Source organism: Xiphophorus maculatus, chromosome 1 (assembly GCF_002775205.1).
Source record: "Xiphophorus maculatus strain JP 163 A chromosome 1, X_maculatus-5.0-male, whole genome shotgun sequence".
NCBI lineage: Eukaryota > Metazoa > Chordata > Actinopteri > Cyprinodontiformes > Poeciliidae > Xiphophorus > Xiphophorus maculatus.
Window position 1 is genome coordinate 5897082 of NC_036443.1, and position 17667 is coordinate 5914748.

Here is a 17667-nt window from a genome sequence, read left to right on the forward strand (position 1 = left end):
GTCCATCATTTTAATTGTGTTGCTTTTCTTCCTCCTTCTGTCTTTGTAAGACACACACATCACACTCAATCAATAGCGCAGCTCAATTCTACAAATCTCAGCGGACCCATTTCTAAAGACAGGATTAATCAGCACCCTAAAAGTGTTCTCAAGTGTGAATAGTGCTACTCCAAAAAAAGTTAGTCAAGTCAAAATAAGAAGTAGACATCCAAGAATTTACTTAGGTAAGAGTAGAAAACAATATTTGGTAAAAGATGCCAAATTGCCAAATGCCAAATTGATGTGACAAGGGCCCTTTAAGAAGCTATTCGGAACCCCCCCCCCCCCCCCCGCCCACTGAAAAACTACATTTCCCAGCATTCTTTTTCATACATTTACGGGTTTTTTTAAAAAATAAAAATTATATTAATCTGTTACTTACAATACATTTAAGCCAAGAAACACATTACTACAAAAACTATCTTGTTAATATATATTTTTTTTTAAAATTCGCCCCTTCTGACCTCCGTCCTCATGACGCAGCGGAAGTGGGTTCTCCTTCCTTTCCTCCATTAGGTGAGTGAGTGGTGGCAGCGCGTTTTCTGGGTCTGCTCGTTTAAAAACACATTTTAAAGTTATTTATCTCTAAAGTTAACCTGGATTGAACCGAAGTAACTCGATTTTATTTACTATTTCACAGATTGTAACCATGGGCCGCCGACCTGCTCGCTGGTAAGTCTTGTGGGGTTTTTTTTTCTCTTGCGTCAGGCCGATTTCAGCGTCAGTCGGAGGAAAATGGCAGCTGCTCCGAGTCCGCTCCATGTGCACGGAGCCGGGCACCGGCAGGCCTCGGTACACGCTGCTAGTCCCTAGATAAAAATACTGGACGCCTCCTGAAAGCTTTTTGGAACATTTGGCGCCCGTCTGAGTCGCTTTAATGCTCTCATTCATTATATTAAATTATACTGTATGCTTGCGCTAACGTTAGCTATCAGTATACTAGCATTAGCACTGATGCTAAACTGAGGTTCCTGTAGAAGTTGGTAAATGCGGTTCGTGAAGCTGCATTTTATCAGGTGACACAGCATTTGTTGCAGTGGTTCTGATGTAATAATGTATTTTATGAGAAAACTTTTCTTTCCTAAATCTAACTTCCCAAAGTGAGGAAGCAAATATTGACTTAAAGTAAATGAATCGGGTTGGTTAAGGTTTTAAAGTTTATTTAGGCCAGTTTGACCTAATTTTTGTTTTCAGAGCCAACAGTCTGGGAAAATCTGTGTGTGTGATCCTCCAGATGTTTCGTTTTATTAGCATTAATAATATTAATCTGCATCAGTTGTACATGTGAATGATTTGTTAGGGATGGGTTTAAAAATATGTATTTTAGCTAATAGTAAAACAAGTACTGCCTAGTTTGTGTGGATTTTTAAAAAAAAATCTCTGTTGACATTCTCCTCTTGAAGGAGCTCAGCCGCTCGGATAAGTAAAATGAATATGTTTGAACTGATACAGTAGGTCTGATGAGAAACCTGTTTCCTCTCTTCCAGCTACCGCTACTGCAAGAACAAGCCTTACCCCAAGTCTCGCTTCTGCAGAGGTGTTCCTGGTGAGAACGAACATTTAATGTTCCTCTTCAGAATGTTTCAGGACCTGCTGCTCAGCCTTAAACCTTCTCTTTACTGTTTTCATCTGAGAACCGTTCTGCATCATTAGCAGAACGCTCCATGCTAATGGGCGTTCTCCATGACTGAGGTTCTGCTTTGCTTTGCAGGTTGACCGTCCAGTTTTTAAACATGTTGCGATGCCACAACTGTACAATCCCATTAACATTTTAAATCCCTGATGATGTGGAACTGATAGTTTTTCACTCGGTTGAGTTAAATGAGTGAGAAGATGCTAATAGTTTCAGCTAAAAGGTTTAGCTTTACGTAAACTGAAAAGATCAAGAGTGGTTTCCCTTAATAAAGGAAAATCTTCATTTTTAGATTAAAACTTAGATTATAGATACTCAACCAGTTAGTTGTGCTTCAGGGAGTAACAGCTAGCATCTGCTCAGTGTGGAGCAAACTTGATCAGGTTAAATCAGGAAGTTCTTCATTTAAAGATGTCTGATTAGTTTTTCAGTTTTCCTAAATTTCTGTCTTTTTAGGCACATAATATAACATCAGGAATCATTTGAAGCAATACTTGTATCTGTCATAAGGTGCAAATTTATCACGCACTATATAGAATATGGATGAAAATGTGAAGGCAGTGTCTGAATCCCATAAACATTGCCTCAAGCAGAGTTTGTGCAGAAATCCTTAGAATCAGTTTGCAGTGGCACCACAATGCGTTCCACTGCTGGTTCTGCAGCTTATTAAGCCGACCGGTTCCTCTGCTGTGTGGTTCTGGTGTGCAAAGGCTGCAGACAGCGACTCTCTGGTTGTGTATGTCCTCAGCTGGGAGGTGCTGAGTGCTTTAAGGGACCACTGAGACAGTTCTGTCCTGTGTGGAGTAAATCGGCTCGCCCCCAGATCTGCTCTTCATCTTCTTTTCTCTCTTTTTGCAGACCCTAAGATCAGGATCTTTGACCTGGGCAGGAAGAAGGCCAAGGTGGACGAGTTTCCTCTCTGCGCCCACATGGTGTCTGATGAGTATGAGCAGCTGTCCTCAGAAGGTAAGAATGTTCTTGTAGTTTCTCCTGATTAAGTTTTTTATTTTTTAAATGACAGCATTGGTACTAAATATACTTAAGTCTGTTGTGTTCAGAGCAGAGTTGTTTCATTAGCCCGCTCTCGTCCTCAGAGGTCACCCTCCTGTTTGGTTCCAGCAGAACCTGAAAAAACTTCCTCCTGGGATGTTATCAAGTGTGTAAATGATTGATGTATGGTGATGCGTTTTTAAAGTTAAACGTGCGGAATATTCTGGGGGTGCTGGAGATGTCAGTGAAGTTGTTTGACTCATTCAGAAGGAGCCACGGTCCAATGACTGCAAGCTGAAATAAAATGAAATACAAATTGTATCAAAGTTGAGGTTATTTTTTATACTAAAGCTGCTAAAAGTGGATCAAACTAAAAATATTAACTCCATTTAAGAACTGGTTCTAGGTTCAGCTGCGAATTTGTGGTGAATGTCTTGCAACTTTGGAATTGAATGTAAAAATAGTTTGGTTTTTTTCCTTCTTAAGCTGCTGATCGTGAAAGTGAAGGAAGGCTAATGAGTTTAGAGACAAACGTTGAACAATTGGATCCGTAGTCAGTGCAGAATGATTCAATGTAGGTTTCATCAGAACTGAAGTTAATCAGCCTGTTAGTTTACAACCACAAGCTCCATTTTAGTTCCTCCAGTCCACTGAGAAACCTTCTGAATCCGCAGCTTCAGCTTTTTAAAGGCTTATGGTGGCATTCCTACAAACCGGACCAGCTTGTCATCAGTCCACTAATAGTGAAAGTTGCATATGTGGAAACATCGATGGATATATTCAGAACTTCTCTTCAGTGTCTGAAATGTTTCAGTGAACTATAGTTAAGGCGCAGGTCCTGTCTGGGTATAAGTTGTAGAACATCGTCCCTCCACTGAAACAGCCACCCAATAGGACTTCCATTTGGTCGTCATGGCGCCCCAGCCCATTAACCATCCTGTCCTGTCCTCTAGCTCTGGAGGCGGCTCGTATCTGTGCTAACAAGTACATGGTGAAGACCTGCGGTAAAGATGGCTTCCACATCCGCATGCGCCTGCATCCCTTCCACGTCATCCGCATCAACAAAATGTTGTCCTGTGCCGGAGCTGATAGGTGATCACACACACACACACACACTTTATTTGTGCTCAGTGTGTGGAGGATTCCAGTCTGACGGTTGCTGTTGTTCCCAGGCTCCAGACCGGAATGCGTGGTGCGTTCGGTAAACCGCAGGGCACCGTGGCCCGGGTTCATATCGGCCAGGTCATCATGTCTGTGAGGACCAAGGCTCAGAACAAGGAGCATGTGGTGGAGGCTCTGCGCAGAGCCAAGTTCAAGTTCCCCGGACGCCAAAAGGTAAATAGGAAAGAAAACTGGAATCAGGGGAAAATTTTAACTCTGCAGCTTATTAAGCCGACCGGTTCCTCTGCTGTGTGGTTCTGGTGTGCAAAGGCTGCAGACAGCAACTCTCTGGTTGTGTATGTCCTCAGCTGGGAGGTGCTGAGTGCTTTAAGGGACCACTGAGACAAAAACGTCGTCGTTTTTCCTGCCTAATTTCGCCGTTGAGCTGTAATAACACATCGTCACTCTGATCTGCAGATCCACATTTCCAAGAAGTACGGCTTCACCAAGTTCAACGCCTGCGACTTCGACGACATGATGGCCGAGAAACGCCTGATCCCTGACGGCTGCGGGGTGAAGTACATCCCCAGCAGAGGGCCCCTGTCCCACTGGAGGTCCCTTCATGCCATTTAATCCTCCTGCACACTTCCTGTGCGCCGGAAATCAATAAATGCATTTGACTACAAAATGAATGTTGTGGTTCTTTTTTTTTTATTATTTCTAAAGCGAAATCCAGAATTATAGAACAGATTTCACTGGTGCAAATGAAACCAAACTTGTTAATCTTGTTAACTTGTGCCTCGCTCAGTTGAAGTATTTAACTGTGTGCACATAAATACACCAGATCTCTAGGCTGTTATGAGTCAAATTTCACAGAATATTGTATAAAAATTAGCAATGTAAACTGAAGTAGTAAGTAGAGACAGGTTGTCCAGAGCAGAGTAAAATACTGCTGTGCAGATATTCTAGATTAAGATCTACGTTAAAGCAGTAGCCATCACAAAGACGAGCTACTGTAGTTTTACAGGAACTCAAATGATTCTAGTGTCCACAGCCTAACAGGTTCTTTTTCCTCAAGGCTCAACTGGAACCCAGTGAACAAGAGTAGAAACGGCAGTGGGAATCAGATGAATTAAAAACAACTAATTCCACATTTTGTGGAGAATTTTCAGTAAAAATTTCTCTTAAAAACTTGCACTTGCTTCATTGTTGTGGTTTTGTGAAACAAGGCATGGTGAGGTTACATAAGACTTGAGAAGCATTTCTGTTTTTGCATTGGAGAAATAAGATCTTTTAAGGAAGTCACTGAAGTCTTTAGGCTCCACATTTTCCTCTAGCCTGTTAAAGGTAGTTTTATTTTTAAGATGCCTTTCTAAAAACATGTAAATGGATCATCTAAAGGTCCAAATATGCCTCCACCATATATTACATGGCAGAATAAGATGGGATGGTTTTAAGCATTCAAAATGTAATGCAGTAAATGACAAAAATCTTCACTACAATAAGATATTAAATGAATAAAATGTTTTTCTTTCCATCACAGGATCTAGTTTACATTTCATTCATTTCTAGAGACTCTGAAGATCTTTGCAATCGTAGTGAAGCCAATCAGTGGCGACGAATCAGGTTGATTTGTGCTGCTGGTCTAGGTCGGCTTATATGTTGTTTTTTTAAATTATTGCTAGCTTGGGTTGCCTTCAGAAGTTCGAGTAGAGTCCATCTGTTTGTCATATCAGCACAGCTCCAGATGTACTCCTGGCCTCTGAGGTTTGCTGTGAACAAACAGCATCATAAAAACACAGGAACCCAGCTCAGGTCAGAGAGGAGGTAGTCAGAGAGTTTCAACCAAGTTTGATTCTAAAGGCGGTTGGGTCTGTGGTGACTGGAGCCGCAGAGATGCACGGCTCAGCCGGGGAGTCTGTTGACGGGACTACATGTAAGATTCTCATGATCCTTCCTGGTGACTCCGTCTATTTTATGAAGTGCACCAGTTCCTCCTGCAGCAAAAAAGCCCCACAACATGATGCTGCCACCATGCTTCACAGTTATGAAGTGGTCAACTGTTCCACTTTAGTTCCGTCAGACCACAGGACATGTCTCCAGAAATGAAGATTTTTGTCCCTATGTGCATCTGCAGTCTGCCTTCTATGTTTCTGTTAAAGTAAAGGCTTCTTCCTCACTGAGTGACCTTTCAGCCCATATCAGGACATTTCACTGTGGATTGTGACTCTGTCTCACCAGCTATTCCCCCCATATGTAGGGGCATTGGTTCCAAGAGACTCGAGGGAGCAAAAGGTGTTAAATCACCTGAAAATTGTTCCCAGAACTGAACCAGAATGGTGCTGCTCCCGATTCTCATCCTGATGTCTTGGCTGATTTCTTTTAATTTTCTCATCTTGTCAAACCAGAAATCAGAGAGTTCCAGGTGTGGCCTTAAAATAAATCCACAGGTGAGCCTCCAATTAGGTATCAGGTAGCCTATCAGAAGCTTCTGAAACCATGACATCATCATTTGGGTTTTTCCCCCCCCCAATGTTTAAAGAAATAGTAATTATTTTGCATGCAAACTTCTGATTTTGTAGACAATGGTGAATATATCTCTGACATATTCTGTCTCTCAGTGTGGTGACATTTACCTAATAGAAATAATGTCAGTAAATCTGCCTGACACAAACAAGAGACGTTTGGTCTGAATTAACTTAAGACAGCGAGACAATAATGTATGTCAACTTCTAATTTTTAATTATATGTGTATATATATATACCAAAAAAAGAAAGTCTCATGATTTTCTAGGGACACTTGTGGACACTTGAGTCTACAGAATATGCGTCACAAGGAGTGAAATAAGGAAATGTGACTTTCTTATGCCTAAAATAAAAAGTAAAACCTAAGCAAATGAAGCCTGTCTGACAAGATCCAGTGGCTAAATTCAAATCAGTATTTTCTGTCTTGTCATATTTCACCAGGATGAGGTCAGTTAATTAGATAGTGAGTGAGTTTTCTTTGACCGTTCTCTAGCTGAAAATAACCAGCAGCAGCTGTAAATGTGGACCATGTTTTAGTCCCACCCCCAGGAAACAAAGAAGGCCGCCCTAGTTTTGAGTTTCAGCAGAGAGAAGACGGAGAGAAAACAAGGCTAGCGCCGGTAAGTTACCTTTCTGATGCTTTGCTTTGAGTAAATCTTCATTCTGCTGAAGTTTGGGGCAGGGGAACTTCTAGGAGAACCTGGTGATTAACCAGGTCCCTGAATCACTGGGAGAATATTCCTGATTGCAACTGGAAAACAGAGCAGGAGGGAGGAAAAGAGAGTGCACGTTCTGTCAGATATGTTCTACTGTGGACACTGAAATCCACAATAGAACGTCTTCATGAAAGATGAGAAGGCAAACACATTTATAGGTCTGTTTTGTTCTGGGACAGAACTCTGAGCAGGTCTGTTCCACTCACCTATAGTTCACAGGAATGACATTCTGACGATAGAGATGTTTTTCCTTCAGAAAACACACACACGCACACACACACCCCTCCATACAGTGAATGCTCCAGAGTTAACTCTACACACTGTTTTGGAAAACAGAAGTGTAACTCCAAGTCCAGCTGCTGAGTGTTAATGGTATGTTTTGATCGAGTCCTGACCAACAACAGGAACTTCTGTTGTTGGCTTCTTTTATGGTTGGGAGAAATCCACTGGCAGCACCTTCCGAAACTGTTCAGATCATCTTTTTCTCTTCTTGTTTTACTTTGCAAACACTAACTTAAAGTTTACAGTGGTTTTATGTAGCAGACCAACACTAAGCAGTGCATTATTGCAAAGTGAAAGCAAAATGATTTACACTTTGCACACTTTTTAAAGTAGTGAAATCAAAAAAGAAAAAAAGGAGTGCGTTTGTTTACATCCTCTTTTACGCTAAACAGAATCCACTGGAGCTCTTTGAAATCCAAAGTCACACAGAAGTGGTTGTTTGTCAGATGTTTGTAAATGAGCAAACAGCATAATGGAGAACAAGGAACACAGCAGACAGGTTAGGTTCTAAAACAATATCACACGCTTTGAACATCTGACTGGGATTCTTCACTCATCAGAGAGAAATGCTAAAAGTTATAAGAAGCGGAGGAGTTTAGCACTTTGGTACATTTAGAATTTGGCAAGAGCTTTAGATGAAGTCTGGGTCCCATTTATCAGAGTTCTGTAAGTTTAACACAAACTTTTGCTAAACTGAATGTGCAAATGCGGTTTACGATAAATTCCTAAAAAGTATCGCAAACCTTTGGAATGATGTAATGTTGCATATTACTAACTTTTTCTTAGTATTTTACGTTAAGCGTATCGGCGTATCGAATACGTCGATCGCGATCTACCAGTCGATCGCGATCTACCAGTCGATCGCGATCTACCAGTCGATCGCGATCTACCAGTCGATCGTGGGAAGGTTTTGAGTCGATCTGGGCAGTAGGTCGCAAAAAAAAAAAACTAATATCATACCGAACTGAACGTTATGTTTTTAACGTAGGCTAATCTCTGCTTGGCTTGCGGGGCGTGGGCGGTTGCCACGGCAACGGGTGTACTTAAGCGACAAAGAGAGAGAAAGAGAGTAAATAGGTAAGTGGTTTTGAGTTGATCACCTGTTCGGGTTATTTTACCTTTGTTTACCTTTGCCGTGGCTCATTACAGCCGCTGTAGTTTCGGAACGTTCAATAAACGACAAACTTGGACTTATTACCTCGTGTGTTTGCGAGTATAGGTAACAATAAATATCCATCCATCCATCCATCCATCCAGCCATCCATTTTCTTCCGCTTTATCCGGGGTCGGGTCGCGGGGGTAGCAGCTTCAGAAGGGAGGCCCAGACTTCCCTCTCCCCAGCCACTTGTTCCAGCTCTTCCGGGGGAATCCTGAGGCGTTCCCAGGCCAGCCGAGAGACATAGTCCCTCCAGCGTGTCCTGGGTCTTCCCCGGGGCCTCCTCTCGGTGGGACGTGCCCGGAACACCTCACCAGGGAGGCATCCAGGATGCATCCTGACCAGATGCCCGAGCCACCTCAACTGGCTCCTCTCGATGTGAAGGAGCAGCGGCTCTACTCTGAGTCCCTCCCGGATGACTGAGCTTCTCACCCTATCTCTAAGGGAGAGTCCAGACACCCTGCGGAGAAAACCCATTTCGCACTTGTATCCGCGATCTCGTTCTTTCGGTCATGACCCAAAGTTCATGACCATAGATGAGGGTGGGAACGTAGATCGACCGGTAAATCGAGAGCTTCGATTTTTGGCTCAGCTCTCTCTTCACAATAAATATCAAATAGGACAAATATATCAAATATATTTCTTGAAGTATTTAACAAATAATACCGCGATAATTATATATATAATTAGTTTGGTGCTCTCTGGCATCTTGCTTTGAGCTCAGAGTCTGAAAGGCTTTTCCTCTATCAAACGTGCTAATTATTTTCATGTCTTCTGTAGTGGAAATATTGGTGTTGAAGAGATTTTCTCCAAAATGACAACCTTTTTCAACCTTTATATGTCCACTGTTGAAAGTGAGGAGCTAAAATTCACAAATGACACTGAAATAAATTCCAGTCCAACATCTGGTTTGAGCTGACTCCTCTGTAACGTGTTGGAGGAAAAATATCCCAACTTCAGAAGATGTGCTTTTATCTTAACAGTGTTCTGTGGTTAATCGCGATTTCTTATGTTGAGGTCATCAAACCAAATTTCAGATCTACCATAACTGATTGATACCTGCTGGCCCAATCTTTAGCTTCTGACAGAGAAACCAGTAACCTCCTCCCAGTGTCCGAATCTCACTGAGGAAGAAACTGCATTAGGTTTTCTATCACTTTAATATTTCTGCTATAACTGATGTGTATTTGCAAATAAAATAAGTCAATAGAGTTTCATTTACAATTTTTATATCTTCGTGTCATGAGGCAGATCTCAACCGGCTGGTGAGAGAAAAAGTAGATCTTGGTCTCAAAAAGTTTGGGCACCCCTGTTCTGTTTTCTTCAGGAGATGGGCAACTAGCATCTCTGCAGACCCCACACATCCTGGACCTGGACACAAGACTTTTACCTCTAGGTCAGCATGTCACAGCGTTGTCTGCAAATACCAACCACTTCAGAGATGGTTTCTAACCTCCAGGCTGTCTGTGTGATGAGCGTCCACAGAGGCCCAGATACCACAAATATTTTACTGATACCACTTCAGCGTCGTCCATTGGAAAGAGATCTGTTTGTCTATCTTTACAAGACAGAAAAAAACTTTGGTTTTTACATGTCTTTATTGAGAACAAAACTGAACAAAAGAAATGAATTGCTTGTGCGCACAAGCTTGGTGAATGCAGCTGCTTGTTTTATTAGCGTAAAGCTGAAAATGTAAAAAAAAAAGAAAAAAGCAACTATTTCTGGCTTGGGATGGACTTATTAAATCTCAGTTCGCTGTGCAGGACTGGGTGAGTTTCTGTTTGGTTTTCCTTTTGAGCGTTTCCTGTTTTTTACCCCCCTAATATTCATCTTATCTCCTTCCAGTTCCTGCGACACAAGAAGCAAGAACAGGTAAGAGATTGCTTGCCAAGCTTTTAACAGGATCATATTAATTTGGACAAAACTTGTTGCACAGCTGTAACCTGAAGTTGAATTCAGAAATATGTTTGCTACGAAATCGTCTCGAACATGGAAACAAAGAAACATGAAATTCTGACAGAAGCTCTGAGTCACACAGAAAACACGAAGTTACCCAGAAAACTGCAAACTTTTCACCACAGTTGATGTTTCCACCCAACACTTCACTGATCCAGAACCTCTCAGCTGTAGATCAGCCGATATTTGAGACTTTAATTTTAGTCTTCTTCTTATGTGGTGTTTACTGGTGGAAAAATCATAGTTTTTAAAATTCTCTAAAAACCTGTAGGAGGAAGCTGCATGATGGCATCTGGAAGGACACAATATTTCTGACAGACCATGAAAGCACCTCAGTGGAGCGACGATAAGAAAAGCTCTGCCAACAGGAGCAGCTCCAGTCCTATTTAATAAATCAGAACATGCATCCTGTTGAGGCTCATTTGTCAGATTAACCTTTTAAAAATGGACAACTTAGGTGTAGGTGTTAGATTTCACATCCATCTGTACCTGCTTATCCATGCAGGGTCAGGCTGCTAGATAATATGTAAGAATGTGAATATGGTTCATCTTTCCCTTTCTTTCTAAACACCCTGAAAGCAAAGACAGTATGTGGTCATGTCTTAGTTTCTATTTGTTATGATGTACTTGTAAACCAAACGCTGTGTTTCTCCAGCTATGACGTCCGTGTCCCTCCTGCTGTCCCTCCTGCTGGGTGTGGCTGATGTTCGAGGAGGGTCAGAGTTCAGAATCTGTGCCTTCAATCTTCATCATTTCGGGGAATCCAAATCTAACAAGAACGAGATCATGATAACTCTGGCCAGGGTGAGGACTCGGTCGTGCTGTTGCGATATTGTTGTGATGGCGTAATATTTCTACTCAAAGTGTCTACGTCATGTCATTTCAAGAAGATCTAAGGTGCTTGAAAATAAAAGATAATACTGATCTTACAGTTTTACTGTAGCTCGACATTGAGGTCCAGTTAAATTGGATGCAGTTTGCTTTTATAAACTTCACTGGATTCAAATGGAAAATCTGTTTATTATAAAAATGTTTTCGCAGAGACAAACATGGAGCGTTTTTAGAGCTTTGAAGAACAACGGTTTGTGTCACCCTTACATGCTCTGTAATTTTTCAACACAAAGAATCTTGACGTCTAATGATCCTCTTATTAGCTTGGCTTCGTAATTGAAAGTGATATGCTATAAAATCGAACTGATATAACAGAAATAGTCAAAACTTGTTGACACCGGCTTCAAGGTCAGTAGGCCAAGTGTTCACTGATTGAGAAGTAACTATCTCCAGGTAAGGAGGTTTTCTTTACTTCTGAACACCAATTTAGATGCAAAAAGACCCACTTGAGATCTTTTTGCAGTGTTTGTAGTTTCTCCCGCAGCATAATGTATTTAATTTTTTCTGTAGGTATATTTCGGCGAGGTTAGACCCTGTGAATTTGACTGCCTCTGCCTCCGGCGGATGGGTGGCGTGGGCAGGGCGTGGCGATGGACAGCATTCACCCTGTGGGTGTCCACACCACCCTGTAACTCCTCTGTTTCCCGTCCGTTTCAGATCATTACTCGCTGTGACGTGTGTTTGCTTCAGGAGGTCAGAGACCGTAAAGGAACAGCCGTATCAAAGCTGCTTCAAACGATCAGAAGGTTAGTGAACCAGCCGACTGGCTTATTTTCTTACTAATAATATGAGTAATAATAGTTGGATCTACTTTATCTGTTGGTTATTCAGGTATGACACGAGGAACCAGTATGACCTTTTGGCCAGTGAGAGGCTGGGCAGGAAGGGGTCATACCAGGAGCAGTACGTGTTCGTCTACAGGTAAGCTGCGCTGCTTCATGCACCAATGTACTGCAACTTGTTGTAAACAGAAACATCGCTCCTTTCTTTATCTGAATGCATGTAGGACCAACACTGTGAAGGTTACTGATCGGTATCAGTACCCAGATAATATGCCAGGAGATGAAGACGCTTTCTCCAGAGAACCTTTTGTTGTTCGCTTCAAAGCCCCAAAGACCTGTGAGGTTTTTTTGTTGGTTTTTTTTAGACATTTATTACCATATACCTTTTCTTTTCTCCATCCTTCCTTATTTTCCCTTCTGCCTGTTTCCAGCTATACAGGAGTTTGTTCTCATCCCTCAACACACCACTCCGACCAACGCCACTAAAGAGCTGGATGCCCTGTATGACGTCCTGCAGAACGTGAGAAGGATGTGGAGAACTGAGGTAAAGGCTAATGCCGATCATTGCCGAAGAACGGTTTAAATCAATCAATGGATAAATCTCGCGTGGTTCTGAATGTTGCGCGAGCAGAACGTGATGCTTCTCGGGGACTTCAACGCCGACTGCGGTTACTTGGCAAAGAAGAACCGGGACAAAGTGCGTCTGATTACAGACAGGAGCCTCCATTGGCTGATAGGAGAGGACAGCGACACCACCGTGAAACACAGCACGTCCTGCTCCTACGACAGGTGAGCTCGGGTGTGATCCTGCAGGTTTAATCTGCTCACGTAATAAAACTAATCGTTTTACGTTTTTAGGTCAGAATAAACAAAACATTATTATATATCACCTAGAATGATGACATATCCGTCTGTTTGGACACATTGCGTTGAGTTTTCTGCTCGCTGAAATTCTACACAATTTACAATCCACATCGATTAGCAAGCATTTCATTTTGTGCACAGAAAATCTAGATTACTATAAAGCATATCTGATCATTCCTCTTCTGTCCACTTATGATTTTCCAACAGGATTGTCATCCACGGAGAAAAGTTTAACGGAGCAGTTGTCCCTTCCTCAGCCCAGCCATTTAACTTCCAACAGGAGTACAGACTAACAGAAGAACAGGTGTGGAGTTTTTTTTTATTTTTTTATGTAAATATATCATCCTGGCTTTACATCCACAAACAAAATAGCAAATCTATATATCTTGATTAGCTCTAATCTTGATTATGCATCGATTGTATATACAGCAGAATGTTTTGAGCAGTATATAGAAAGTTCTAAAAAAAAAGGCCGAGCCTCTACACTAAAACGTTTCCGTCAACACAAATTTAAAAACTATGGGTGTTTGCTCTGTTTCTCCTCTTTTTCATTCAGGCGCTAAATGTGAGCGACCATTACCCAGTGGAGGTCCTGCTGAAGGTCAGCAGTTCCAGATCCTTCAATGGAGTCACTTCCTTTACAAGCAGCTTCACTGCGTTTCAGTGTTTCTGCCTTATAATCTGTCACCTGTTGTCATAGCAACTGGACAGCGAATGTATTGAGATGTTTTGTAGCTCACCTCTCTATTTCATTAAATATGCTAAAAAATAAAAGCGAATCACATACTTGCTTCGGTATTTCAAAGAAATTTTGAACACATTCAACCTGAGTTCAACTTTAAAACCTTTTGATTTCTAGTTCTAGAAAATGAAATAATATGCATGGTTTTTTTTTCTCTCTAACTCTTGTTTTTCTTTGGTGTTGTACTTTCCACTGTTTGAAAATTCCTCCATTTTTTTTCTCACTTTCGTCATTTTATCCATAGAGATAAAATAAATATCTATTATTTTTTTTTAAATATTATTTATTTTTTGCACCAGAAATACTTCAGTTCTGTAAATAAAAGTTGGACGTTCTTAGCTACTTTTTGTGGATACATTTTCTCTTCAGTGAATCCTCAGCACCTTCAGAGTGATTAAACTATATTTATCTAGTAACCCTGGGATTATATCTGAATATAAAAGTACAAGATTTTAATCTTTGTGGCTCCACTTGACTTCAAAGTGCAATGCTTCTTTCAGACACGGCTAAACAAGATAAAAGTAATTATGAAGACATTTTATGACTAATGGAAATGGAATAAAACCTAAAAGACAAGTATCTAAAATGGTGTCAAATAGATATATTTTTTTTCATTGCATTGGGAGCCACATTTAAACACTCCTCCCTATATAATATATAGAAAGTGATTTAATGTTGGGAACACATATGATCCCCTAACCTAACAATTTACTAAAGATTATAGGTGGAAAAATTCAGTGCGTTATTTTGCGGTTATGAAAAGTTTATGAGTGAAAAAGACAGACATGTACAGTAACCATGTGCCTCTGGAGTTGGAGGGGAACTACGCATCATTTTTACACAGGAACCTGTGCCCAGAACCTCCAGGTTCTGGCCACCTGACCCAGAGCCTACAACCATAGAGCTGCAGGCGCTACTGCTTAAGACGACCAAATCCCGCTGCACATCTACATGTTAAAGTCGTCAAAACCAAGCTAGCACAACTGACCTCCCTCACTCCCTCGCTATTTTATTAGTTCTAACTTTTTACTGACATGATACCATTGGACCCAACATTAAAATATGTTGTGCTTTGTATTCGATTTTGGAGGACATTATTTTTTGTTTCCCTTTTCCAATTCATTTTTATAAATAATTTTCCTTTTTTTTTTTTTTTTTTTTAAATTGTGCTTTCTTACACTTTTTATCTACCAACTACACAGATATATATTTTTTGCAGCTAAGACCATTTACCGTGCTGTGAGAGAAAAAAAGCTGCCCCCAAAAGTATGACTGCTCTTACGGGACAGCTTTGATTTCCAAATTAGGTATTAGTGGACACTTCAGTTAATTTTCTCCATCTTGGAACTTCAGATTTAAGATCAATAATGAAATATGCCAAGGCAAAAGAGTAGCTGCTTGATCATTTAGCCTTTCACAGCTAGCTTAACTTGCCTCCAGAACAAGCGCTAAGCTCGGTGACCTGTTTGGTGGAGCTTTATGTCCTAATTCTATATATTAAAAAAATATTTAGACAGCCAAATAGTGACTGAAAGAACACAAGTTCTCACAGTGAAAACTTGTGTTTTGTGAATATCTAACTAACAGGCTCCTGGTAGCCCATAATGTTCCAATGCTGATTTGCTGATTGACTTAGACAGTTTCAGTACGCCATACAGGACAGCTGTCCCTCTGCTTCTTTCCTTCTGCAGAGCAATGGCTCTATCTGTCGTTCAGCAGTCAGTTCAGTAGAGATAATGTACAAACACATCTATGCATTTCATGAACCCATACAGACAGATGATGAGCAGCAGGGCGTTTCCCACGATCACTAGCACCAGTGTAGTGGTCCAGAAAGCAAACAAGTACACGGTCCTGTTGCAGTATGGTGACACAGACGCCACTTGTTGTGGCTGTTGTTGGGCGCCAGTCGGGTTTCTGTTGGTCCCTCTGTTTGTGCTGTTGAGGATTTGAATCGTCTCCCACAAGTTCTGGCTGCGGTTGCGGCTGTGAAGGCTCTGGTTCTCTGAGGTCAGGGGGTCAGGAACGCCGATCCTCCTGGTGGAGCTGTCGGAATCCGTGGTGTTCTTCTCGTAGTCGGGTGGGTATATGGAATAAACGTGGTAGCTGCCTGTGAGGGCGCAGAGAGAGTTGGCAGACAGACACACAATTGATTCATGTTCATCTTAGCAAGAAACGGGACATGGTTTGCTGTCAAACAAAACGCGGCGTCACAGACAAGCCTGGAGATCGGTTCTCAGCTGGGACTGACCGACTAGAAGCCAAACGGAAGACAAGAATAACAGGATGGTGAAGGAGACGACCCAGGCGCTGTGACTCTGTGCTGCTGGAGAGAGGAGCTTCGGCAGTGCGAACAGGGCCATCATCAGCAGGACCAAGATCCCAAACACCATCATATAAACTGGAACAACTGGTCCCGCTGGACAGTCATGTATGTAAACTGCACCTGTTAGAAAAATACTGATGTTAAATTTCATCATAAACTGCAACCGTCAAGGACTTGTCTAACTCTGTGACACTGTGTATATGAAGTAGAAATAGTTAAATTATATTTTTTAGAATCATATCTAAATTACATCATAATCACTGACAGAATCATACCGAGTGGAAAGCAGCCGATGATCAAGAACAGCTTTGAAATGGAAACTCTTAATCGAGGAGTTTTTTAAAGATTGCAAAACCGACTGGTGGCTTCAGAGGATTTTGTGGAAAAATTGGCTACAAAAGAAAGGTTTTCCACCTTTACATCATGTTCCTGTTCATTCACAAACACATGCTGAGCACTAATGCAACCACTGCTCGGGAAAAAAAATATGAAAAGTGATTTTTTTTTTCCCTACCAAGAATGGAAAGTAATGTTTCACAGCAACACGATCTACAACCAAAGATCTTTACACGATCTTTGGTTGTGTAAAGATTTCACTTCGCAGTGCAATATTTTAACCGGCACTGTTTGTCTCTTCATATTAGATGCGACAGAAAAGTGACCCGGTCTGGGTGTGACGAAAGTGATATGCCCGAAGAATAGCACATTATGCAGACATATCCATCAGTAATAAGTTGATTAAAAACACACACACACACACACACACACACACACACACACACACACACACACACACACACACACACACACACACACACACACACACACACACACACACGCACACACACACACACACACGCACACACACACACACACATCCAGGGCAGGAGAAATGTGTTTGAAGCAAACACAAAGTACAAACTTGAAAAGAAAACAATGTCTGACTTACCCAAAGCAATCTGAACAACGGGGAGCGCAGCTAGAATGAGGAAGGCGCATCCTAAACACCAGACAGGAGTTCTTGTCAGTGCATCATGTTGCTCCGTTTTTTTCCACCCCCAAGATCTTTACAGCGCTTACCTGCTATACACACGCCTGCACCGACAACGCCGCACAGACAGTTCCCCCGAAACGTACCTGCCATTGTGCTAAACAGAATCTAAAGTTGCTCGGATTAAAGTTCCCGTCTAGAACTATAGGAAGATGCTTACTACAGAGATGGCAGGCGGCGGCTTGACGTCTGCTAGACCGAGTAACACTGTCTTCACTGACAACATGTCTCAACTCCTCACCAGAGTGTTCCGTTGCAACACTGAAGAAGAGAACCTGCAAACGAGGAGATTCCTCCGTTGCATCAGAATCACACCGTCACTGCGTCGCAGGAAGGCCGAACGCTGCCAGCCGCCAGTCCTGATGCTGCCGCTGCCAGGTGAAGCCCAGAGAGTAAATGGCAAGAAGGTTCCTCTGCAGCAACAGCAGCAGGACATGATTAGAAACTCGGCGGTATCGAAATGTGGTTGTATTGATTGTCTCCGTCTGAGTCGCCACATGACTGAATGTGTTACTGTCTTGCTTTCATTCATCTCGCTCATTGCTGAGGGACCCAGAAGAGGAAGGGAGGCGCCCTGCTGCGCAATCTGTGTTAGCACCGAGGGCAGCGTGT

The 17667-nt window shown here is 41.9% G+C and overlaps 3 protein-coding genes and 2 non-coding genes across 6 annotated transcripts; 4 read left to right on the forward strand and 1 right to left on the reverse strand.

Moving 5' to 3' along the window:
• The first annotated feature begins 571 nt into the window (after nt 1-571).
• Nucleotides 572-4455, forward strand: rpl10 (ribosomal protein L10). Its single transcript, XM_005804847.2, has 7 exons — nt 572-585; nt 680-711; nt 1527-1585; nt 2531-2638; nt 3616-3754; nt 3835-3997; nt 4241-4455. The coding sequence occupies exons 2-7, from the start codon at nt 689-691 to the stop codon at nt 4394-4396; spliced, it is 648 nt and encodes a 215-aa protein (XP_005804904.1). The 5' UTR covers nt 572-585; nt 680-688; the 3' UTR covers nt 4397-4455.
• LOC111610044 lies at nt 2329-2461 on the forward strand. The gene has a single exon (XR_002753471.1). It is a non-coding gene; the product is annotated as a small nucleolar RNA SNORA70 (small nucleolar RNA).
• LOC111610043 lies at nt 4040-4172 on the forward strand. Its single transcript, XR_002753470.1, has one exon. It is a non-coding gene; the product is annotated as a small nucleolar RNA SNORA70 (small nucleolar RNA).
• Nucleotides 4456-6824: 2369 nt separating the features above from the next.
• Nucleotides 6825-14789, forward strand: LOC102221056 (deoxyribonuclease-1-like). Of its 2 annotated transcripts, XM_023343030.1 has the most exons (11): nt 6835-6909; nt 8276-8364; nt 10289-10315; nt 11055-11203; nt 11948-12036; nt 12122-12211; nt 12297-12409; nt 12504-12616; nt 12704-12861; nt 13144-13240; nt 13493-14789. In XM_023343030.1, the coding sequence occupies exons 4-11, from the start codon at nt 11057-11059 to the stop codon at nt 13634-13636; spliced, it is 951 nt and encodes a 316-aa protein (XP_023198798.1). In that variant the 5' UTR covers nt 6835-6909; nt 8276-8364; nt 10289-10315; nt 11055-11056; the 3' UTR covers nt 13637-14789. The 2 variants fall into 2 exon arrangements, with proteins under 2 accessions (XP_023198747.1, XP_023198798.1); XM_023342979.1 differs by lacking the exon at nt 8276-8364 and having other exon boundaries at nt 6825-6909.
• A 61-nt stretch (nt 14790-14850) lies between these two features.
• On the reverse strand, nt 14851-17618 carry LOC111609558. Its single transcript, XM_023338699.1, has 4 exons — nt 17085-17618; nt 16954-17004; nt 15930-16124; nt 14851-15788 (listed from the first exon to the last, which is right to left on the reverse strand). Exons 1-4 carry the CDS (start codon nt 17146-17148, stop codon nt 15403-15405), a joined length of 696 nt encoding a protein of 231 aa, XP_023194467.1. The 5' UTR covers nt 17149-17618; the 3' UTR covers nt 14851-15402.
• Nucleotides 17619-17667: the final 49 nt, after the last annotated feature.